Source organism: Solenopsis invicta, chromosome 6, assembly GCF_016802725.1.
Source record: "Solenopsis invicta isolate M01_SB chromosome 6, UNIL_Sinv_3.0, whole genome shotgun sequence".
Lineage (NCBI taxonomy): Eukaryota > Metazoa > Arthropoda > Insecta > Hymenoptera > Formicidae > Solenopsis > Solenopsis invicta.
Window position 1 is genome coordinate 7,750,084 of NC_052669.1, and position 25,361 is coordinate 7,775,444.

A 25,361-nucleotide genomic window follows, 5' to 3' on the forward strand; every position below is an offset into this window, starting at 1 on the left:
GAACCAATCAGCATTACGGAAAAACGTCTATAATAAATTTCGAGACTTTCGAGAGATACGATTACCAATTAAGATGCACTTTTTCAAATAGGATTGGAAAATCCAAAAGTTTATAGATAAAAGGAATATGCGAGGTAAATTCGTTTCGGGAATAAATTCATTCGATACAATACGAATTCACAATGTGTGAAAATAAAACGCAATGACGTATATTGATTACAAATGTCGTGTGATGCAGATACATGATATGGTGGAACATTTAAAATATAATATCCATGTAATACGACATTACATTCCGCAAAATCGTATGTGCAAGGAAGGGATATAGAAAAAATAATTTTTTCGATTATTGTATGTACATATTACAGCAGAGCGTGGAGTTTCACGCGTTTGAGAGATAAAATAACGCATGACGTGACCTGAGCACGTTTTATGGAACTGTTCGGAATAGTTTCCGATCGCAATTATTCCGTTTTTTCTTAGAAAACACATTAGAAATCCATGAAATAATTGAATAATTCAAATCGCATCCACTCCGAACAGTTCCTTAATACGCGTCCAGTTCTCATTCCCGTATTGTTGTTTTTATAAAACGGTCGCAAGTACAAAATCATGTACAAATCGGAGATCGCATTTTTCCAAGTATCAACAATTTCATTAACCGCATAATTATTACGCGCAAGCGATGATCGGAGTTAATATGTACATTAAAACTACGATGCCCTCTCATCGATGAATTACACGATTTTCTATATAATATTAATCACATTTAGCGTTTAAGATCGTCAGTATGCTCGCACTTACAATCTATTAAATGCAAAAAATTGTTGAGATGTTTTTAAGTACAAAAATAATGACACAATTGCTGCATTGAGTATTCCTCTTTTCGACGCATTTTTTAATATTTAAATATTTTTTCAATACCATGATTTCAAAACAATAACCGCATTATCAAAACAATAACCGCATAATTAAAATATAAATATTAATGGCAATAAAAATATTAACAAGGAACACAGCCCAAATAGCACACAATGTTTATAAATATTTATAAATATTTTATATATCCGAAGGAAAAAATTGATACAATCTTTCAAAATGTTATTAAAATGTAGACTATACATTTTACATATTTATGGTAAGTAAAAAAATATTTATAGCAATATTTTATAAATATGTTTATGTGATATTTATAATAAATCTCTATGATCTGTTTAATGTCCAGGACCACAAAAATGTTTATGAAATATTTTTGTAAATATTTATAAAGTATTCAAATAATTATTATAAACATTTTGTAAATCTTTTATAAATATTGTGTGCTATATCTGAGAGAAAGCATAAAAAAATATTTAAAAATAAAATAATTTAACGTATATTTCCGATTCAATTCCTCGATCAATCGTTACACATCTTACATTTACAAACTCTACTTTCTTATTCGACATACAATTACAGTCAGGCAGTTTAGGCTTCACTACAAATCTTTAAGAAAATAGCTGAATGTTCGCTCCTATTCCTTGTCGCACCGCCCTGTTGTATAGAGTCCTCAGGAGAGGTTAATTCAGTTCCCTTCGATATATTTACAACATTGGAACATTGATAATTAAACATTCATACTTTCGGCATTTTTCTTTTACAATGTCATAACATCCTACACTTTCTCGTGCGATAAATTAAAAACTCCGTAAACGTGCGATTTGAATTTTTAGATGTTCGAGTAGCTGAAAGTGTGAGGAAAAAAAGTACATAAAATCATCCGAAAGATAATCCTGCCGTGTAAACTCAGGATAAAACACGATTGGCGTTAGCGTAGAGTTGTTTTCGTGCGCCGAATTATCAACTGAGACTATTGGGAATGGAAGACGTCCAGTTAACTAAGGCTTTGCGCACAATGGCGTAAAATATTAGGCATAAATATTAAATATTAAAAATCTCAAAATTTGGAATAAAGATTGAACATGACGCACAATGAATATAAATAAAATATAAGACATAAATGTGTCATACAAGACACATAATATATATATTATTTATCTGTAGTGTTCATTGAGAAAACAAATCCTAAAACTTTAATTTCTAATATTCCACCACTGTGCGCAGTCTTATGAAATGAGAACCAATCTAGTTTAGTAAATGCAATCAATTGAGCATTGCCTACATATTTCTCTGTCGATATATGCACTGATGTATCTAATTCCCTACTATAAGAATGAATTGCGCCATTTTTTATTACCAAGAGTTATATCTACTCGACTACAAAAGATGATACGCCGCTGTTTTATTGTTACATCTATAATCGCATTCGAGACTTACTTAACGCAACTATTATTATTTGTGCTCTCGCAATTATCATTAATTATTATGTTGATGGTCCATGTTCGAGACTCGCGTTAATCAATTGTGAGAAAACCCTATTGTTATTGTTACGCGTTATATTAACCGATGTAATCGATTTAGAAAATTATGCAGACAAACATATCTTTCGAAATGTAGAAGGTATTAATATATGCGTTAATTATACTCAAAAGTTATATGAGAGAAACAAAAAACTGCGCAAATGCGTGCGGCGAAGCTGTGTCTTATTCTCAGCTATGTATAAGAGATATATGCTTAGATGAATATTTAGTAATCTAAATTATATATATCTATATCTCTAAATATAGATAGATATATTTTAATATTTATATCATATATCTATACTATATTTCTAAATACATAGATATTTAATATAGATGTACAATAAAACAAAGATATTTAAGAGGAGAGAAAAATAAACATTGTATAACCCGATTCTTCGCTAGAATTAAAAATAAATTAATTTCACGTGATGTCCAAGTTGAAGACAGTTGAGACCTAATTGCAAAAATTTTATACTCTTCCTAACGAAAAAAAAACAACCTTTTACGACAGTGTTGAACAAATTATCGTTTCAGAATACGCAAGTTACAACATTTAATGGTTGAGGGGAATGACCGACATTAGTGTATTTAATCATTCAACATTGATCGTAAATCATATACGGACATTCCATAACGCGATCGATACCGAATATATGCAAATGAATGTTTCCAAGACATTATTGTACATTCATTCTAATTGACAGATTTTAAAGCGAAATTATAACACTTGATTTTTATAAATGTGTCTCGAGATTAAGACAATATTATACACAGGCGTTATTGAGGCCTTCCGCTTGAAATTGCTAATAAAGTTTTGGTTTTTCTACAGTAACGTATCCTATAGCGAACATCAAAATTAATTAATTTTAAATAGAAAGACATCAATGACGCCTAGTGTACTTCGCGCATGCACATAATTATACGAACAGAAAAATGACTTTGGATACTGTACAGCTCTCCTATAAGTATATACCTAAGTCTATCGACTATTATTAAGTAACTCTGATTAACATATGTACGTACATACATCCGTATCCCTCTTGGCAGTCGATTAATTGCTCTATCGAGTTCTCGATAGCACAAACACCGATATTGTCACGATTGCTACTTATGAGGCTAGTCACCGTCGGAGATCCGCCCATCCGGCAATCTCACCCGGCTCGTCAGAATTGGAGGCTAATTACGCTAGAACGAAAAAGAGCCAGCAGCTCGTCCAGATCAGTCTAGCGGCGTTGATGTTGCCGCGTCTCGAGACGACATTCATTCTCACCCGGAACGTTCGATGATCCAAGCGTGTCGACGCTCGCTGTCAGTAACACTCCGAGTCGGAACTGTGCTGCGAGTCCACGCCGTTCAGGTACACCTCCAACGTGTGTTGAATTGCCGGTGAGTACTGCGCGGTTTCCCCATTTTGACCTGACGGAAAAATATCGCAATTTTACGTTGTGAACATATACAGTGGCGTGCAAAAGTTTCCGGCCAGTGACATTTTGTACTCTAATTTATTAAAAAACAGCATAATAAAATTTTCAAATTATCATTGTTTTACTATATTATTTCATTATCTACATATATCCTTATACTCATACCTGATAATTATGAAAATTTTATTAGGCTGTTTTTTAATAAATTAGAGTACAAAATGTCACTGGCCAGAAACTTTTGCACGCCACTGTATATTTTTTTACAATACATGAATAATGAATAAAAAGAAATATTTACCCTGCGCGGCGAGAATAGTCGCTAAACACTTGGCCACCGCTGGATTTGGGGCACAAGCTAACGCGGGCGTGAGTCCTTCTGCGTCAACAGCTATGACACTCGCGCCCAATTGCAATAATCGTCGCGTGATCTGAATAAAATAATATTTCTCACTTCTTATTTAAAAAAATATCACCCGTTATACTATCATATCGTTAAACACAATTTCAGCTTACTGTCACAAGACCGTTTCTTGCTGCCAGATGCAACGGCGTTCTCTGCTGCTTATTGATCATGTTAATAACAGAAACGCCTTGCGATTGCGACGTGTTTTTATCGACGTCGGAGCTGCAGTTTTCGATCCAGTTTAAGAGTAATGACACCGCGGCGGAATGACGTCTCTGGCAAGCTAAGTGTAGCGCTGTATTCTTATTGGAGTCAACAGCGCGCACATCAGCTTTCCATTCCAGCAATAATTCTGCCGATAGATGAGTCTCATTAATACGAAAATAACATAAACGGGTAATTTCATTGTAGGATATTCAAATTACCGATAGCGTTGCACTGTCCGTTGACTGCCGCGCAAAGAAGTGGCGTTCGTCCAAAGTAATCAGTTGTCTCAAGCCCAGCTAATTCCGGTCCGACAGAATTTAGAATTAATCGCGCGCAATCGACGGACCCTGCACTTGCAGCGACATGCAGTGGTAACAAGCCACAAGACGAGTCTCTTGGGGCAGCAACCGCTTGTCCGCCGAACTTGTTGATCAATAAGTCTAAGCAGTGCGCCGATCCTTGATATACGGCGCAATGTACAGCGGAAAACGGGTTGCCTGTAAATAATTAAAATAATCAACTCGATGTATGTTACGTATTGTTAAATAATCATTTTCAAAGAGCGAGAGACCACGTACCTTCCAAGGAATCGAACACGTTATGATTCAAGAGATATTCCACGCAATTCGAGTTGCCATTATAACAAGCCCAATGTAACACCGTGCAGCCTTGATCGTCCTTCAAAGTCGCTGCGACCGGATCGGCTTTAACGAGCGCAGCCAAAGCATACAATCTACAAACAAAAACTCGGAATGTCAGAGCAGTTCTGTACTACGAGAAAAAATTTCGTGCAAACGTAACTTACCTGCCACAAGCCGCTGCTAAGTGTAACGGCGTTTTGCCGTTCACATCTTGCACTGCCACGAGAGCATCATGCTTTAACAACAGTTTCACCAATTGATTATCACGCTCGTTAATCACCGCGCGAAACAGCGGCGTGTGCTTATTAACATCTGGTAGATTACAGTCCGCCTTATATGTCAAAAGTAACATTGCGCACTCTGGATGGTTATTTGCCACCGCCAGCGTTAGAGCTGTGCGCTGCTTAGAATCGTAGCAATTTACCACGGTGGGATCTTCCATGTTCTGCAGAAGAAGAGCCAGGCAATCTGCGTGACCCGTCGCAGCGGCGCAATGCACAGGCGTACGTTTCGTAACAGAATCCTAGAAACACAATAACATTAGTCATGTAAACACAAAATAGGAAATCTAGATTCTCTCACCAAAATGTTTACTCAAATTTTATAAAAAAATTTCTTGAAAATTTTCAGCAAAATTCGAGACGATTAAACACAACGCCAAATTACAACAATTTATTGTCACTAACTTTTTTATAAAAATTCGCAAATCGCATGTACATACATGAATATACGTGGGTGGATGTGTATGCCATATTTTTATTGCTAGTTAATTTTATATTATAAAGAAAAAATAATCAATTTGGTCAGGACAGATAGAATTTAAATTTAAAAATAAAACTTTCCAATAATTTTAAATACTAATAAAAAAATCCACGATTCTTTTTTCAAAAAATAAATTCCCTAAAAATTCCAGATTTCCTCAGTTTCTTTCAAGTAATAAACATCCAGCTCACCTGTACTCCCACAGAAGCACCGAATCGTAACAAAAGTATGATACACTGTTTGTGCCCCTTGTAGGCGGCCAAGTCTAACGGCGTCTTCCCACTATCTTCCTTGATATTCATATTGGGATACAAAGGCAAAAGCAGCTGCAAGATCTCGTCATGACCGTGATATGCCTAATGATAAGCATTTTTCAAATTAGAAATATATGATTTCGTATTTCGTAGTCAAATAATTTTAAATATGCGTATCCTTGAGTTTACGTACCGCAAGGTGTATTGGAGTGAGAGCCGGCACAGGCGGTTCCTGCTCGATCAAAGCCAGATTCGAAGGCACTGCCGATGCATTCAGAAGAGCCTCCAGTGCCGCCTTGTTACCGCCAGCTACCGCGTAATGGATCGCAGTAAAACCGCGCTTGTCGCGCAAATGCGGGTCGGCCCGGTGTTGCAGCAAATACTGCACGCACTTGAAAGACCTACGTGAAATCAAAATAAATCATATAAATAGATAAATTGAAAGACTAAACTGATAGAGATAAAATGGGCTGGGTACTGACTGGGCATTAGAATTTGACGCTGCTGCGGCTAAATGTAACGATGTCGCGCCGTTCACGTCTCGAGCGTTCGAGTCACTACCAAACCCGACTAGAGTGAAGACGCAAGGGTAGTGTCCTTGGCACGCGGCATGATGAAGAGCCAATCGATTGTCGTTATCAACGAGACGGAAATTGGCGCCGCTAGATAAGAGTAGATCCAAACAATCTACAGAACCCTATTAAAAATGGTTATTTTAACAATATAGTTTTTCGTGGCATGAGAAATTAATATATTTATACTATTAGATTAAAAAAAAAAAGATATTCAGAATATTATAAAATATTAGAATAAAGCGATGCACTACCTTAAATGCTGCCAAATGTAAGGCTGTCCTGCCACCGATATCTCGTGCATCAATTCGCCTGCTATCGAGCTGCAATAATTTTCTACAGACCTGCGGCACGATAGAATTAAATCGTAGTAATAAAGAGACCAAAAGTATAGTAAAAATACTGAAAATATCTATGACTCACTTCTATATGTCCTGCTAGACAACTTAAGTGCAAAGGTGTACACTGCTGCGCGTTGCGTGTAGCCGGAGATGCGGCGCTTTCCAATAGAGATGTTGTCAAACACTCGAAACCAAACCTATAATTAAAAGCTTGCTTTTATTATCTCATTCAACCTAAATTGCGATGTCTATCAAATTAAAACAGAAACATAAATCAAAATTTACAAATCAAATACTATTATGTAGTATTGTATCAATAGTTCTAATTCATGAATTTTAGAATTACCAGGCGGCAATGTGCAATGCTGTATTTCCATTTTTGTCTCTCGCGTCTGGAAAAGCTCCCGCGTCTAGCAACGTTTTAGATCTCGTAAATCTTCCGTGAATCGCAGTCATATGTAACGGCGTACGACCGTCTTCTGACTGTACGTTGACCTTCAATCCGTTGTATATCAGCATTTTAAAACAGTGGACGCCGTGTATGCTGGCGGCAGCGACATGCAATGCAGTCTGTCCTCTATAATTCACGGCCTCTGTTTCGATCAACAAATGTAACGTTTACGAATGTCACGAATGTCACGAACGGTGAAAGTCTAAAAATTCTGATGACTCACCTAAATTAACGCGTTTAGCTATAAGTTCCTTAATCACGAGGGGATATCCGTTCAGGCACGCGATGTGCAGTGGCGTATTTCCGTAGACGTTTTTGGCCTCAATATCGCCGCCGGCTTTGATTAAAAGTTGCACACACTCTATATTACCAGAAGCGGCTGCTGCATGTAATGGAGTATATAAATCTCGATCCTTAACATAGAAATATACAAAATATTTACAGGATACATGTAGAATACAATTAAGAGCGTTCTACCGAAAGTTTTATAAGAAATTAATACTTTAACGTCTACGTCGGCGCCTTTCTCTATTAGCGCATTCACAATCTCATTGTGGCCCTTGTACGCTGCAAAATGCAAAGCTCTTCGGTCTTTCTTATCAGAGGCATTTATCACACAACCTAGCTGCATTAGGTATTCGCACATCTCGAAATGTCCGTTATATACCGCATGATGAAGACACGTTTTCCCACCTCTGTAAAAATTAATAATTTGACAATAATTAGTGTATTTAATATTTATCAATAATTTATTCCATTCTGTAATTATCATGAGATTACTAGTGTATGCACAAACCTGTCTGTAACATTGATATTTAACAAATGTGGCATTAAAAGTTCTACGCATTGAACAGCGTTGTTCGCGGCCGCTACGTGAAGAGGCGTCTGCCAACTGCGATCACGAGCGTTTACGTCCGCCTTATATCTCAATAAAATGTCCACTACATTGTAATTGCCTGAACAGCAGGCTCGGTGCAAAGGCGTCAACCATTTTTTATCTTTGCTGTTGACCACCGCACCGTTTAACAAAAGAAGTTCCACAATAGCGGTGTCTCCCCTGAAAATACCACTCATTTAGTTGCGCAATAATTAAAGAGACTTTTGTTAAGTCTTCAACATTTTATTATTTGAGATATTGACCTATATGCTGCTGCATGTAGAAGGGAACGCTGCTCCTTGTCTTGCCAATTTACATCTTCTTTCTGTGCTAGTAACGTACGAACCGCTTCCACATTTCCGTGAAATATGGCTTGTAACAAAGGGGGCTGTAAAAATAAACAATGTTTAAGGTCAGTTTTCTTTCTCTTGTTTACATTTAGGGCAGGTATTATTATGGAACTATCTTGAATAGATTCAAATCCTGAATAAATTCATGGAGATCAAAATTATTCCATTTTCCTAAATAATACAGTAGAAATCTAGAAAACAATTGAATAAATTCCAATCATAAAATACAGTCTTGGCTAAAGATATCAGATACCTTTTTTCAAAATTTTTTATCTGTATTATTTCCTACTGGACATAGTTATCCTTTGTTTCAAGAACATTTTTTTTTAAGAAACTTATACATAAATGCCAACAACCAGTAGAAAATGATGAAGGTAAAAGAATTTAAAATATGAAAAAAAAACAGATGTCTAATACTCAGCCAAGTTTGTATTTTTTAAACAAAAAGTATAATAAAAACTTTATTCAAAATACTTATTAAGTACAAAAAATTACTGTACATAATCGAAATGTAAATAAGGTCGACTGCAAGCCTTCACGCATCCTCCAAAACAAAGCTCGATTTGAAAAAAATTCTTAAGACAAAGTGCCCAACAGATAACGTGCATTTAAGCTTCATAAGGAGAAAAGGAAAGGATGCAGGGTGCAACGGGAGTACGTAGGAGGTACAACATTCGCGCCAGATCAAAATAAAAATCATAATCTGACACGGACGAGTTAACCTACGCCTCCAAGATAAACGCAACATAGAGCTTGGGGCAGAGCCCGGAGGAGAAGGCGCGATGTACCTCGTCGTGAAGATCCTTGAAGGCGTTCATGTTCGCGAGCACGGTCCCACAGGCTCTTGGCGTCCAGGTCGTCGTTGTGTCTCACAGGCGCATCGTCACCCGACCGCGAGCGAGTGAGTCATCGGGTCCACGGCCACGACGGGATCCGTCCTCGCGACCACCACCGCCGACTGAGCGCGGTCTGGTCGGCCGTGTCCGGACGCGCGTGTGTGTCACGCGTCCGCTTCGCGTCTCGCTCGCGGACGGATCGCTGGAAGGGTGGGAGACGCGCCGTCGGGCTCGCCGCGTCCCTACCGTCGTGCGTATTCACACGCACGTGGCCGCACCGTCGGAGTCGCGCTCCTCGCTCCCGTCGCCATCTTCGACGTCGCCGTGCGTGAGCTTGTAAACAACGGCGGCGGCGGCAGGGCAGGCAGAGGCGGTCTCTGGAGATCGCACGAGGCCGCCACAGCGGCGCGAAAAGGGAGGCGAGAAGCGAGGAGCTGGAGATGAGATAAACTGAAACCGGAATACAAAGGAATTGTATGGAAGAATACGCGAGAAATGTGGGAAATAAAAGAGGGGAGATAAAAGAGAGGCAATAATTTTAACTGCATTTTTACTTAAAGCTCCAGCTGATTAGTATTTTTTATTTATTTATTTATTTATTTTTTTAAGGAATTAACATACTACTTTTTTTCTCGAAGTAGCTCATCATCATCGTCGAAACAATCACGAATTTTCTTTTTCTTTCTTCCTCCTCATAAACAACAAAAAATAAACAGTTTTATTTACATTAACAATAAAATAATAATTATAACTGGTAAAGGCACATTTGCTTTGGTACTCTGATGTTGTAAACATTATTTCACCTTCGTAGCTTATCAAATATTTAACAAGATCAAATAATGCTTGTGCCAAGGTCAAATGAGCATGTGCTAGGAAATAAGAACATCTAGCATTTCAATAATAAAAAAAAAAAAACATGCGGCTGAAAGTGAAGATGATAGGCAAGAGGCTTCGATAGAAATCTTAAACGATCTCTCTAATTATTCAAGACACATTAAACAGGAATTCTTCCGCTTGCTCCAAAATCGGTGAAATGGCTTCTATGTAGGTACGGTTCGTGTCGGAAGTCCGCGATCTCATCTCCTTACGAAATTGATCATAGTTACAGGCGTGCAAAAATCTTTTATGATCCGCATCATCGAACCGTGGACGCGGATTTTTGTACTGCTGTTTGAAATCCATCACCCCGTAACAAAAACGCAATATAAAACACGACGTAGGAGGAAAGTTTAGCACACGTATCCGTTTAACGGCAGCCACAACTAAAAATCACTTTAAATTGATGACCGGAGACCAGAGCGCTGAGCCGGCTGCAGCCGGCTGAGCGTTGAAATTTGGAATGGCGAGGAAGTGAAGTAGGAGCAGAGTGTCCTCAGATCGAGGGACTTTTCTGACGCATGCGCAGTAGCTTTAGAGATGCCGCCAAAATGCGCGAAAGTCGTCTGCTAGAACGAGGAGCGTGAATCCGTGCATGTCTCGGGATTCAGAATTTTCGGCTTCAGGATTGCTTACATGCAATTTACGTCTCGACGTGATTAAGAAAAGAGCCCTGCAGCTGCTGTACAAGTACGAGAAGTTTATTGTTCGTTGTAATACATTGTTAAAATGCCATTTCGGTACCATGCGAATATCACTCTCCTTACGACAGGGTTACGTTCCAAGACTTCGATCGTAAATCGAATTGATCTATTGAAAGTCGATGAAAACATTTATATTTTATATAAATAAAACATGATTTATACAAAATAATTATTTTGTTTTTAAAACGAATTAGACTTTTATTTAGGAAATTTCATTTTTTTTCTTTAATTATAATTAATATTTTCTATTATAAAAACAATATTTTTTTTCTCAAATATAATATTTACATTATAAAATTAATATTTAATTTAGATTAATGAATGTTTGTTCAGCTTTGTTATAATGTACTAATTTATTTTTAGTTAATAGCATACCAATCACAAGTCAAAATAGTAAGTAGAGGGGTACTCGTATTACATGTTGTAATGGTACTTCACTGCAATGTTATAATGTACAAAAGGGACTTTACAGATGGATCTTGATGCTACCTTTGATTGCAATGGCAAGGTGAATGTTAACGATTGGCATCTGAGTAGAAGTGGACTGTTTTCTAACAGGGAGGTGGACAATGCGCTTTTTCCACAAACTGATTGTCCCTTTGCCCATGTCGAAGTCAGACTCTTCAATTGTGTTATGCCTGGAGCCGTTGCTGTGATGAATTTGAAACATTTCATCTATTGCATGGAGTAAGAATCTTTTTCCTAAAAAAATTCTTTGCTGTCATGTTCAATGTGTATGACTGAACTATAATCATGATTACAGAGCAAAAAGTATTTTAATTACAAAATACAACTTATATTTTGCGTTTTCAGTCAAAATTGCCAGTATTTTGTATTTTGTAATTTAAATATTATGATTGTCAATATTTTATATTTGAAATACTTTTTACCCAGCCCTAATTACAATCTTATAACAGATTTTTTTTTAATGACAGGATGCAACTAAAGATACTAAACAGACAAGAGAAACCAGTCACAATATCTGGATTATGTAATAACGATAATGCAAACTACTTTCTTCTAAGAAAGATGATTTGCGAATTTATTGTATATTTTCGTACATATATGAGCAGGTAAATGAAACATCTCTCTGCCATGTTTTAATTTTGTAATAAATAACTTAAATTTCGTTATTACAGCATAAAGTGGGATCTTGGTACATTAGAAATGGTAATGCCTGAAATCAGCAAAGATGTAGACACTCTGTTTGATTGCATCAAACACTTTCTTAGTACATTACGCAGCATCCCAGATTCAACTCTGCATTACGCTGCTTCTAACATAGGCAATAAGGTAATTAAAAAAATATTGTTTTTTTTTTATTGAGCAAAATACACAATATGTCATGTTGTTTTCGTTTCAGTGTAACCAGCCAGAGTTCCATTTATATCACATCCACATAGAGTTAAGGTGGTTCTTTATTACATTAATACACTCGAAAACTACGTGGTACCAATATCACACGCAATTAGAGGAATTTGAAAATACTGCTGAAATGATCATCAACGATCTTCTATATTCTGCCATGAAAATATTTGAAAGGGTAATACAGTTAGAATTTGACTTGTTCCTGTAATAATATATGAACGTGTGATTTTATATTTTTTTGTATTTTTGTATTCAGTTAGCTTTAAGCTGGACTGTGGACCTTGCGCAAAAAACACCATACTGCTGTACGTGTACGCGAGAATTATGGCTTATGCTTCAAATATTTGTTGACAATTTAGGAGAAAGAAAAAAAACTAAGGTATATTAAGATAATAACAATTTCGCATTATATTCTTATTGGAATTAAAATTTCGATGTATATTTTTATTGTAATCAAAAATTTTCAGTCATTTTGGGATCTTGTAAATAGTTGTATCGATAGAATATTAAGTAAAGATCAATCCCAAGTGATATTTTGGCACAGAAGTGTGGATTCCTCTCTGCCAGATTTTAAAAATCCCGAATTGTTTTGCATTTGGATAATATACCATCTGTCTCTGTTATACGGATACACTAACGACGGCGTTTACCTGCAATCTAATTCTCTAAGGGTAATATATGACACAAAATAGAAATAAAAAATTTGAAATTGAATCACGGTTTATACAACAGATATATGTTTATTTACAGATAAAATCGAATTGCGAACAAGTTGAAAAGGTTCTAAAAGCGTACGTGTGTAAAGGTGGAAAAGATGGTGAAAGGGATGAGCTTGATGTAGAGCTCAAGATCATAATACCTTTGTTACATGATCTTATCATCAATTGGTGGCAACCGCGAGTGCCAATTATATCTTTCCTTTGGGACTGTTTCCACAAAAGATTAGATCAACCGTTTCTATTACAAACTTCTGGACCTTGGGCTCTGTCCCTTGAAAAGTATGTTTAAATGATTTAAATTTATAATTTTATATATAATTGCACGCCTAAATAAATAAAATCTAAATGTCTTTTTGTAGGAAGACAGCTATGGATATTCTGAAGCAAATTAATGACAGAATTTATGGCAAGTTTGAACATTTTAAGGAGTCCAGCTATGGCATGCTCTTGCATTTGATAGGTAAGTTAGATCAAAGTTTTCTATCAATTCGAGTATTATAAAGATCAATCTTTCAGGTACTTTTTTGAAAAAATACGGCACGTCGGATCCGAAGTATTGGAATCAAATTAAAGGACGTGTATATACAAAATTTTCAAAGAACAAAGTCGCAGAGTTTTCCGAGAGCGGGCTCTACAACTTCATATCTTTATTTATGACCTTAGCTATTACCGCAGATACAAATGTAGTAAGTTAAAACAATTGTTACAGTTCGTTCAAAAACATAATTACTATTTCACACATTAGTCTTTATACTAATACATGTTTTTGCAGTGTACAACAATGTTAGATCTCCTGCCATCTGTGAATGAATTGAATTACGAATATAATAAAAAATGCACTCTAATCTGGAAAGGAAAATTAGCGTGCCTTTTGCTGTTCAATGAAAGAAGATTATCTCTCGGTTCCATAGCCGGACATTTCACTGAAACGGTATAATCTATTATATAAATTATGTTAATGTTAAGCATAAATATTTTTTATATATTTTTTATATATCCTGATTTTTTGTTTTACAGATCAACTTGATAAGTTGTCGTAAAGACGAAACGTCTCGTTCTATGATGACCAATTTTGTCGATGTACTGAATACGATTTTGTCTGGCAACGAGAAAATGGATCTGGGGGAATTCAATTTCATCGGCGGTTGGATTGATCGTTATCTTTTGGAGTGTCCAAAAAACAGAATTGGATCTTTATTGGAGATGCTTGCGAATGTTTTCGAAAAATGTATCGCCCTGCAAGTTTCCAGTAACAATTCGGGTCGGTAGGTCTTCGTTTTTTATTTCAAATAATATTGTAATTTTTCTTTCAGTTATATTTTCAAGTTTGTGTGACGAAAGTGCACTTGCTAAAAAAACACTTGGTAAAATTTACTTACAGATGGTGTCAGGAAAATGTTGGACGCACTGTGGTGTGTCGTTGCATCCAGAGTTCGCCAACTCGTCTTTGATCCCGTGCTTACTGGTGACAATTATAAAATTATTTCTAAACTGGCTGTCATATTTACTTTAGAAGCAGTTAGAGAACCAACTACCGCTAAGAAGTATAAGCACTCGACTGTATCTTTATTTCAGCACTTTGCAGCATCAATATTTGTAAAAGATATAAGGTAAAAATGTTTTATCCAAAGATCAGTATCTATTGAAAAAATAACATAAATAATAATAATCGATAATAAACTATTTTGTCTACAGAATTACCCAGTATTATTTAACGTCAATTCTTGAGAATGAGCAAACTATCCAAAACTTGAAGAAGGAAATTCCAAATTTCGACACTATTGTGATCCAAGTTCGTTCACTTATTTGCTATATTATTATACGTTACAAAATGATCAGCAGAGAATTCATAAAATACAGGTGTTTTAGGCTTGGATAAAATGTTCCATTGTCGGTTACGACATAAACAGGAAAGACATAAAAATTCTGCAAAACTATATTATCAATCTCAGTGAGATCAAAGAGATATTTGTGTCGGATTGTGATATGCACGAATTTCAAAATAGTAACGAACCCATTTTAACATTTATAATATCGTTTATGAAAAAGCAGAATAGTTTAAAGGTATTATCTTAACGAATTCAGCGCGTGCTCGTACTTTCGACTCTGTTCTAAGATCCAGGAAAAAGTTAACACAATTAAAAAATTTCATAGACCGAGCAAGAGAAACTTCAGTACAACGCGAAGTGCAAGATGTATTTCAAAAATTTAGAGAAATGGGTTATGATACCTATAACAGAGGAGACAAAAGATTCGGAACTGGCATTCTGGATTTATAGATGTCTGGGTACATTGATTCTCTGCATTTCTCCGACGCTATATACTAAAGTATGTATAATTTAATCGTATTATTAAAATTCTTACATTCTAAAAAAAACTTTTACTTACACAGAATCAACCAAACGATATGTTAAGAACGCTTATCAACAAAATTATATTAGTACCAGAGAACTCTACGCAGTCATATATAAAACAATTAGGAAAAAGGATATTTTCAATGGTGATACTTGGTTTAGAGAAATTGAACGTCAAAAGCGACATACTATTGCAAGCGATGCTGAGAGATATCTTCGATCAGTACTTGCCGATTCTGATAACAGAAGTCAACAGCGGTTACAGTTTTAAGGTCTCCGACACGTTGTTGAAATGCTTCAAGGAAGCAAGAAGCGAGTTTTTGCGTACGATTTTCGAAACATTGATGTCGAACTTTTATAACATATCATCGGACAATGTCATGCACAAACACTCCAACTTGGTATGCAGTCATGTTATTCATTCACAGTTGTGATTGCAAATATATTTATTACACATTCACACAGATAACTTGGCTTATAAAAACATTACTTAAAGAAGGAAGAAAATATCCTAATTATATTACGGAACACATTATCCAAATTTGTTTTCCGAGCATTTTTGGGTGCTACATGAGAGTTCATGATCATCATCCACTCAAGCTGCATACAATTGACTTTATCAATGACGTAATTAAAAGTCCGTACTATGAGGAAGATAAATTTATCAGGTGAACAAATATTGAGATATATCTCAAGTTTAAAAATAATATGTATATACATAATAATTAATAATTAATAATATAAATAAATAATTTATAATCATTTCTCGGATCTTTAGGGAAAAATGTCAAGCTGCTATTTCTGCCGCAGTGCAAAAATATTTGATGACAAACACACAATTTACATTTGAGTTCATACGATCTATCTTGTCAATTAAGAAAAGTATCATAATTAGTTTGTTTCCGCAAATTGAATCTATTGTACTTTCCGCCGAACAATATCGCCGACCCAATGCAGCTTCCTTGAGGTAAGAATAATCATAAGTTTTTAAATTAATAAGAAATAATTCTTATACTTTTGTCGTGCATGCGGTAGATAAAAAATAATTATAATTTCAGGTTTTTGTCGAATCAACTGAAAAAACATATGCTAAATATGGACAATAATTCGTGATAGGATCACAAAAATTTATTAATAATAATTAATAAATGTTAAATATTCTAATGACAAATTTAGATTTTCTAAATTTTTAAATTAATCACCGAGAATTAACAATAATTTGATGGACTATTTCAATGTACATAAATACACAAGTTGGCTCAAATTCATATTACCTAGATTATATTTGAAACAAAATTTCGATCAAAATAAGTATATAAAATAAAGTGTAAATTATTGTCACGTATACTATAAAGATACAAGTATTAATTAGTCGCGACACACACGTAAATTCACTTTAAATAACTGGCAATCGTCGGTCCTACCTGTGAGGTATAAGAAGGTGGAATTTACAAACTGCTAAAAATAATATCTAAATTTTCTCTGTTACTTTCGATGTGAATGCCTCGAACGATGATGTTTGACCGACGCACTGGTTGTATTGCCCGGAGGCGATCGTCATCCAATTAACTCAAGACGAGACACAGCACCACGTACGGCATTACGTAGACTTTGTTCGGCATTGCCACTCAATAGAGAGTCCAATCTCTCGAAATAACTGTCGATGTTTTGTAACGTAGCACCGTCGTGCGTGCCTGCATAAATCAAATCGTATTTGTAATAAATAGAAACTTTCAAAACTGACACGGAATATCGGCGAGAGAATTTTCTACAGAGAGGCTCACCTGGAAGCGGTATGGTGGCGAAGCAGCCTGCCAATTGAGAACGAAGAGAATCCAAATGACGCTGCAGAGCTTGGTTGGTCGTTCGTTGTTGATTAGTTTCGGACTCCAAACGATTCACGGCTGCGTGTAGACTGTCTACATGTCGCTGGAGAACTGCATTCTGAGCTTCATAATCGGACGTAGCTTTTCGCAGTTGTCTCAATTCAGCCTCACAGGCTACGTAAATGTTTTCATTGTTTAAAAATTTGTTTATATTATTAAATGTAATATATTTTTTACTAATTACTCATAATTGTTATAACTTCTTTACCTTTGTTATGATCCAGGAATTCTTCTGTAAAAATAGGGATATCAAAGCCTGTGAAGTCATTGTCCTTATCCTGCTGAACATCCTAAATAAAGAGTTTCCATTAGTGTTACATAGATTAGCCACACAAACTGGAGTATAACAATATTATCATACATTCTGTTCAGCATTTACGTCTGTGCCGTTTCTCTCCTTCTTATTTTCATTTTGTCTTTCTGATTGTTTTTCATTAAACAATCGGTACGCCTCTGTTTGCTTATAATCACTAAACTCGCGATTATAGCGCTCTTTGTCTTGTTCAGCCGCATCTAAATAATGCTGGAAAAAAATTTATTATTCTATTAATGTTACAAAGAGAGGCAACAAGGAATTTTGTAAAAAAAACAACAAACCTGTTTTTGATCGATCGGCAATTTACTCCATTCTGCAGCTAGAAGCTTTGTAATCTCCGTGAACGTTAAGCTTGGATTCTGGTTTCGGACCTTCTCTCTTCGGTCATTTAAGAACCTGCACATGCACGTTACACTTTGTTACGAATGGAATATTCTATTGTATGTTAAAATACTTGTACATTAAATTATTTACAGGAAGTAACCACTCAGAGGCTGTCTTGGTGCGGTAGCATCTCTGGGAGCTTTCTTGCGTTTTTTTGTTCTATTCGGAGTGTTCCCAGTGACAGTGGCACTCCTTTTTACACCATTGTCGCACACTGAATCCGGGGCCTTCTCCTCTATACTCACTGGAGACTTGGCTAATGAAACAGAAGGAATTAGATTACACAGATTCTTTTATTTATCAAGAAAAATCAAATTAAGAATATAGAATTATATAATTAGAAATTGTGTAAATCAATTCTGCCAGGTGAATTAATCATTGATTAAGTTAATTGAAATTTAGTCAAAATTATTCTAAATAAGTCAACTTACTGGTGTGTTCCTCTGTTTCCCCATTGTAAGCAGCTTGCTCCATTGCGCCGTTGCTCTCAGGTACATCATTCGTTGGGATGGTCTCACTCATTTTCTATAATACAATGCCCCTCCGATGCTGGTCTTGCAACATAAATCACTCTATTGATGTCAGGCTATATTCATCATATATTCACAAGGTGAATCAAACTTTTACACTCTCTGTAACAATACAAAAACACAACTATTTAGATTGTGTGAAATGAATGTTATCCATTAAAAATCCAAAAAAAGTCAATGAATGACAGCAGGATCTTAGCTTAATATTTTTCATGTGATTTTATATACATTTTCTAGTTCTTCAAACTATATGCCATTACTTTCGATCTATTATTTCAGTATTATTATTCAATTTAAGAACTGCATTGCAAGTAACAGCACACAGTTAAATCAGAAAATGTATATAAAACCACATGAGAAATATTATTGAGCACTAACATCCTGCTAACCTTTTAATTTTAATTGATTTTAGTTTAAACATATCACAGTCTTATCTCAATTATTGTTATCCAGCACGATACGTACCATGCGAGTTGTGTATTAACAGCTAACGTTGCATGGCAAGAAGGTCTATTATACATCTAAATGCAAGTTTTCATTCGCCCTGCAACAATCCGCTTGATTATTCGATTTGTATAAAATATGTATTATTATCTGTAGACGTACGATGATATATACGTACGGTAGGAATTAAGGAACCAAATCAAGCGAGCAGGCTGTATTAAATCGCTTCGTTGAGAAATCTGCTTGTCACTCGGTACGCCGCGAGGTTAATTCCCGTCAACTAATTGTCGTCTCATTAACAATACAACGAAAACGTCAGTGAGAGCGACGGGACTTCACGTAGCGCGGTGTCGCGCTTGTTTGTGCACTTTTTCCTTCCTTTTGGATATTGCCTTCGACGACGATCCTTCGGCGGTAAGGGCACTCGAGAGAATCGGTCGCTCGGCGTCGAGGAGCGCCCGTTGGCGGCAGTCGCTTCCACGTTTCCGGGTGGAACCGCGCCACGCGTCTAGATAAATTCGTGCACCGTGCCCATATTGGTTGTGTGTTTGGGGCATTGGGGTGTCGCGTTGGCACGTGGTGGGGCGACCGGCAAAGCTACTTCGAGGTTTGGAGTTTGGAGTTGTTCAGCATTGTTCAGAGCATCGGAACCACCGAGCAGTCAACAGCTGTCAGGTGGATGTTCCTGAGCGAGAGAGAGATCCTTTATTTTTCCATCGTGTAGCGTAGACTCGGTCGTGGCGAGATGGAGTGCATTTACAGGTTACCGTTTTTAATCTTGGAAGTGCCTAACTTGAAACTGAAAAGACCGTCCTGGTTTGTCAAGCCTAGCGCTATGGTAGTCTTCTCCTTCATTCTGCTATCATACTTCTTGGTGACAGGAGGTTAGCCTGTGTTCAAATACCCCTCGACTTACTCGTTATTATCGCTATACAGATAAGAGGTTTTAGTGAAAATTTTTCTCAGAATTTTTCATGTAATTTTTTTCAGAATTTTCTAGAATTTCTGTACAATTTTATAATTTTCTCAGATTTTTTTAATACAAACTTGGAACACTTCAAAAATACTCAGAAAGTCTACATCTTCTCTTAAAATGTATCCTTAATTATGAAATATTCTAAGATTTCTAAATATTCTAAGATTTTTTGTTCTATAATGATGAAATGTTATACAATTTTTATAAAAATTAAAGCATTTTTTAGAAATTATGAAATGAGAAATCTCAGAATATTTCAGAATTAATATGTATGAAAAATTTTAAGAGAAGATATAAACTTTCTGATTATCACTAAAAATGTTTCAATATGTAGAAAAATAGTGAGAAAAATTTTCACTAAGAGTCAATAATAATCTGCACTTTATTTATAAAATTTAATATAACTCAGAATTTATTTCATAAATTTCAAGATGTACATTATTTATTATTTATGTTTACTTATTGTATCAACAATACAGGCAATGTAAATTTTAAATTGAAATAACATAATGCAAAAGAAGAAATTAAGTTATAAAATTGTTAATATATCTGATTTTACTATTAATAGAACAAAAAAATATTAAAAATAAAAAATTAATAATAATTTTTATTATTTCTAATGAAATCTGAATCTTCTGTCCATTGATTATTGTATTGATCTGTATTGTATATTATATTACATGGATGGCACATAAAACACATTTATATTAAGTATATATTATTATAATTACAATAAAGAACTTGCTATATAACATATTATTTGTTGAAAACTTTTTTTTAAGAATATAAATTAATCTTATGTGAAGCACTAGACTAACAATAAGTGCATTGAAAAATAAGGGAACTGTATAGAAAAAGTGATAGTAAGTTTTCTATTGTAGTTTTTGTAATAAATTTTAGAAATAGAATGCAAATAATTATTAACTCACCCTCATATTGTTTATAATGACGTAATATTTTATAAAATTTTAAGGTTTTTCTGGTAGTATGTTTAGTTTGTTATTGTTTTACATAAATATATTTTACAGGAATTATATACGATGTAATTGTTGAGCCACCCAGTGTAGGGTCTACGACGGACGAACACGGTCATACGAGACCTGTAAGGTTTTTGTTATGGAAATCCTCATCTTTAGACGATTCTTTTCTTCAATATAAACTAGTGTAATCCTTGCAGGTAGCGTTTATGCCCTATCGTGTAAACGGACAGTACATTATGGAGGGTTTGGCGTCCAGTTTCTTGTTCACAATGGGAGGCTTGGGCTTCATCATCCTAGATCAGACACACGGTCCATCGACACCAAAGCTTAACAGAGTTCTCTTGATATGCGTCGGATTTCTCAGCGTACTAGTGTCGTTTACAGCATGCTGGATATTCATGAAGATGAAACTTCCGTAAGATATATTTATAATTCGAGATAATCCCCATGATCTCATGTTAGACAAATAACAATTTATTCTTTTCATTTTCAGTGGGTATCTACAGTCTTAAATAATAAGAGATTGTGAATTCTATGAATGTGTTGAATTATCATTTTTATATGTCGTATGGGATACCGTTACAATACACAGGATATTGTAACAGAGTGGATTGGTGATTTTTGTAATAAAGTATAATAAGCAAAACTAACTTTAGTATCATTATATTATATACAATACAGGATAAGAGACATTATAAATTTTTAAATATATTGTAGACAATATATTACAACTAAGTTTTTAAATAATATATTTCAATATAGATATAATGTATATTTTTTAAAAGCTCATTAAATACAGCTCCAAAAGTTCATACTGAAAATGAAAATTTTCTGTCTTCCAACTGGAGCAATAGACACAAGTTGATAGACATATGCATTGACTTTACTTTTTAAACTCTCTCATACTTTTATTCAACTTTATTACACGAAAGATATATCTTTTAAAAATGCTTACTGGTCAAAAGAAGAGACTTGACTTCTCTTCATTACATTAAAGCGTCATATATACGTATTTATAATATTGTATATTTGGCATATATATTTTTTTAATTAAGAGATCTTTATTCGTGATTATATCCGTTTCTTCTATTATAATCTTAAATAAATAAGATAAAAAAATAAAAAAAAAGATTACCTGACTTAGGCCAAATTATAGAACCTTGATACATTTTGTAAACGTTAATTTGTTTTCCTTTCTAATAGGCCCGTCTGCGATTATAATTAAATATCGACGTTAAAGTTCAGTCTTTCATTGGCGAATTCATCATTGATAATACTTTTATAAACGAATGCGAAAGCTCCTGTAAAAAAGTTTTAGTGTTACTGACAAATTGAGTAGAATTACGATTTTATGATCTTATGAAGTCTCTTACTTAGAAAAATCGCTGCTCTTTTCTATAATGTGCTCAAATTCAGCAAAGCTGAGTGCACCGTCATCATCTAGATCGGCTTCGTCAAGAATATATTGAAGAAGCTGTTGCATGTCACTGTCGTTCAATCTCTGGGGTGCTGTGAGCCTGTCGACCACCTGCCGCAAGTCTCCTACACCGAGCATGTCGTCACCGTCGAAATCTTCGTAAATACGATTTTGTTACTGACTCGAAGAATCATTACGAATTTTAGCATCATGGTTAATTGACTGCGCGTTTACCGAATATTCTAAACGCATGTTCGGCCTTCACGGCCTTTGGAGCAGCGTCGCTGAATACAGACATCATATCTAAGAAATCTTCGAAGGTGCAGTCACCGTCCTGACTGGAGCTAAAAACCTTACAGATCCTGTCGCCAAAGGGATTCACTCTCAGCTCGGGATACTGCAAAATCTTGGACATTGGCAGTTTTGCATTTTTATTGTGTCCAACTTTCTCTGGGGCGAGTGCCTTAAATTTCTGATGCGCGCTATTGAGAGAAAAACAAATATCATTTTGCGTATAATAATTAATATAATAAATAATAATAAAAGATATACTCAATAAACAAGAATATTAAGCTCGTAATAGTACTCACTATAGAACTTCCTTCTTAGTAAAGTATGTTAAATCCTATAGAAAAGAAAAATGCAGTCAGGTTTAAAAAATCTTTAGGACTAAGTGCAAATGTCAGAGCTAAAGAATAATATTTTCTCTGGTAAAAATTTTTTCAGAATTTTTATATAAATTTAAACAGCTTGCAGAAATACTGTAAAGCAACATATTTTTTTAGAAATTTTCATATATGTGAATTCCAAAATATTTTCAGATTTCTAAGATTTCCCATCCTATATATAATTTCTAAAAAATACATGAAACATGTTCATATTTTATCAGAAATTATAGGATAAGAAATCTTGGAAATATAACTTAAGATATTTATAGTACATATGAAGAAAATTGTAGAAAAGATACAGATTTACTCAATATTTCTGAAAAGTGTCCCAATTTATATAAAAAGTTTGAGAAATATGTTAAGTTATAAAATTATATAGAAATTTTGAAAATAATTCTAAAAATGTTCATAAAAATTCTGAAAAAAATTTTCATCTACAGCATAAGGTAAGTAGTCTTACTTGATAGTCCTGCAGCTCTTCTTCCGAAAATTGACTCTTTCCCGCACCCATCCTAGCCAAGCGACCTCAATTATCCTTACAAAGAAATTCGGCCATAGTTAAACAACACAGCTGATGACTAATTTGTAAGATTATACAGTCCACGTTACGTCTGTCGCAGTCGTTTTCAAGCTTAAGAATGATTTTAACAGAATATCTTCATACCAAAATATTATTCTCTTAAACTGACCTGTCAATTTATTATTTCGTAATCATCGGACAAGATCGGTACACCGTTGGGCGAATTGGGGCAAACGTATTGCTCCTGCAAATGCAGCTGTGCTTTTAAAGGGCGCTGTTTATTGATCAGCGCGCCGGTGCGAATGGCGAGCTCGTCGAGTTTCATCAGCACCTGCAGCTCCCCATCTACACTCGCTGAGATAGGAATGAGACGCGAATATACGTCCAGTCTTAGTGAAAGAAGGAAGCGAGAAGAGAGGTGACGAAGAGATACATCGGCGAGGTGGTAAAGACGGAAACTGGCGGAACTTCTGAACGAAAAGTTGTTTTCGAGGGGTTCAGATCGAACACTGTGAATTCTAGCGTGACAAAAGACGAACGATGGAAACATTCGGAAAGATCGTCAAGGACATCTACTATGATCAATTTAAATGGTAGGTTTACAAGGAGCTAATGTTGTTCAATCGAGAAAACGTGGAGTAGCCGGCGAACATAACCTCGACTCGTTTGCCGAATCACTTTGCTCAAATTTTTTTATTTTTCGAATGAATTATCTATGAATTATTGTATGATCCTTCAATATATGAATTATTGTATGATCCTTCAATAGTTAAATCCCCATTGCTATCGTGAATTCTTTTTTAGCTGAAATCGATGCTTTTGGTCTATGCTGTGATTATCTGGAGTTACAATTGACTTTGCAGAAAATTGTTTATGCAAAACGAATATTGAATTGGAGATTGAGATTTGCGATTTAGATATTAGAACTCAACCAATCGTACGAAATTCATTAAAAAATTAACCCTCGAATGATGAGGATTTTTAGTGTTAAAATCAAGTTTAACTATATGCTCAGTTATTGATTATTTTTCAATGTACAAAATGGATAAAGAAAATAAATAATAATATGAAGTTGTTCTTTGCTGCTATAAATCCTTAAAAAGTTATAAAATAGAGAAAGTTGTGTGTCTTATCCAAACTCTCCTCAAGCTTTAGATTACCAAATTAGTTAAATCAAAGTTCTTTCATTAATAGAGTTCTAAATTTCAATTGGCAATCTCTGGTGCATAGTCTGATATGAGCTTTTATATTTGAATGTATACTGATCTATTCTATATGCAATATGCATATAAATATCTTGTCTGCTTTGTTTTTTGCAGGTCGATAGTGAAGAACATTGCTTTCTTCGCCCTCGGCGTAAAAATAGCCATTGAGTGCAATGGGATGACCCTCATGCAGCCAGTCCCCGTTTAAACTCGTCATGAAAGTGTAGGATCCATAAAAGAACTGTCTGAATACCCTGACAGTTCTCGCACTTCATACACTGATTACAATTATTGCAGGAATACATTCAATTTTATCTGTATTATACAAAGCTGTATATTTTGTATTTTAAACACTCTTGTTAAAGAATTGTTAATTGATAAATGATGTACAGTATCTGCCTTTGCGTTTCAATATTTAGGATGCCTTTTTGCCTACTTAATTAGTGAATTTAATTAATGATCAAGTTCAGTTTACTGTTTGCAGCAAAGTTCTG

The 25,361-nt window shown here is 35.1% G+C and overlaps 5 protein-coding genes across 6 annotated transcripts; 2 read left to right on the forward strand and 3 right to left on the reverse strand.

Annotated features, from left to right (window-relative positions):
* Nucleotides 1–185: 185 nt before the first annotated feature.
* Nucleotides 186–9,502, reverse strand: LOC105196540 (serine/threonine-protein phosphatase 6 regulatory ankyrin repeat subunit A). Its single transcript, XM_011162538.3, has 18 exons — nt 9,473–9,502; nt 8,598–8,722; nt 8,254–8,514; nt 7,960–8,152; nt 7,681–7,870; nt 7,353–7,599; nt 7,089–7,203; nt 6,920–7,009; nt 6,576–6,790; nt 6,287–6,494; nt 6,031–6,195; nt 5,242–5,600; nt 5,015–5,169; nt 4,655–4,933; nt 4,340–4,581; nt 4,125–4,254; nt 3,673–3,818; nt 186–3,587 (listed from the first exon to the last, which is right to left on the reverse strand). Exons 1-17 carry the CDS (start codon nt 9,500–9,502, stop codon nt 3,712–3,714), a joined length of 3,111 nt encoding a protein of 1,036 aa, XP_011160840.1. The 3' UTR covers nt 186–3,587; nt 3,673–3,711.
* An 898-nt stretch (nt 9,503–10,400) lies between these two features.
* Nucleotides 10,401–17,026, forward strand: LOC105196543 (protein MMS22-like). Of its 2 annotated transcripts, XM_026138458.2 has the most exons (21): nt 10,401–11,086; nt 11,464–11,493; nt 11,573–11,787; nt 12,036–12,173; nt 12,240–12,393; nt 12,464–12,643; nt 12,725–12,847; nt 12,936–13,139; nt 13,219–13,466; nt 13,547–13,647; nt 13,704–13,873; nt 13,960–14,118; nt 14,205–14,448; nt 14,569–14,797; nt 14,883–14,979; nt 15,057–15,251; nt 15,342–15,515; nt 15,580–15,942; nt 16,007–16,209; nt 16,320–16,508; nt 16,600–17,026. In XM_026138458.2, the coding sequence occupies exons 3-21, from the start codon at nt 11,573–11,575 to the stop codon at nt 16,652–16,654; spliced, it is 3,441 nt and encodes a 1,146-aa protein (XP_025994243.1). In that variant the 5' UTR covers nt 10,401–11,086; nt 11,464–11,493; the 3' UTR covers nt 16,655–17,026. The 2 variants fall into 2 exon arrangements, with proteins under 2 accessions (XP_025994243.1, XP_039306084.1); XM_039450150.1 differs by lacking the exon at nt 11,464–11,493.
* Nucleotides 16,652–19,582, reverse strand: LOC105196542 (high mobility group protein 20A). The gene is made up of 9 exons (XM_011162540.3): nt 19,280–19,582; nt 19,123–19,201; nt 18,559–18,759; nt 18,218–18,383; nt 18,025–18,139; nt 17,789–17,950; nt 17,636–17,717; nt 17,326–17,541; nt 16,652–17,235 (listed from the first exon to the last, which is right to left on the reverse strand). The coding sequence occupies exons 3-9, from the start codon at nt 18,647–18,649 to the stop codon at nt 17,099–17,101; spliced, it is 969 nt and encodes a 322-aa protein (XP_011160842.1). The 5' UTR covers nt 18,650–18,759; nt 19,123–19,201; nt 19,280–19,582; the 3' UTR covers nt 16,652–17,098.
* Nucleotides 19,583–19,625: 43 nt separating this feature from the next.
* On the forward strand, nt 19,626–21,878 carry LOC105196541 (oligosaccharyltransferase complex subunit OSTC). The gene is made up of 4 exons (XM_011162539.3): nt 19,626–19,985; nt 21,106–21,179; nt 21,255–21,472; nt 21,551–21,878. The coding sequence occupies exons 1-4, from the start codon at nt 19,847–19,849 to the stop codon at nt 21,567–21,569; spliced, it is 450 nt and encodes a 149-aa protein (XP_011160841.1). The 5' UTR covers nt 19,626–19,846; the 3' UTR covers nt 21,570–21,878.
* Nucleotides 21,709–24,274, reverse strand: LOC105196544 (calcium and integrin-binding protein 1-like). The gene is made up of 6 exons (XM_011162542.3): nt 23,832–24,274; nt 23,603–23,677; nt 23,065–23,099; nt 22,709–22,956; nt 22,431–22,629; nt 21,709–22,358 (listed from the first exon to the last, which is right to left on the reverse strand). Exons 2-6 carry the CDS (start codon nt 23,651–23,653, stop codon nt 22,337–22,339), a joined length of 555 nt encoding a protein of 184 aa, XP_011160844.1. The 5' UTR covers nt 23,654–23,677; nt 23,832–24,274; the 3' UTR covers nt 21,709–22,336.
* Between the last annotated feature and the right edge of the window lie 1,087 nt (nt 24,275–25,361).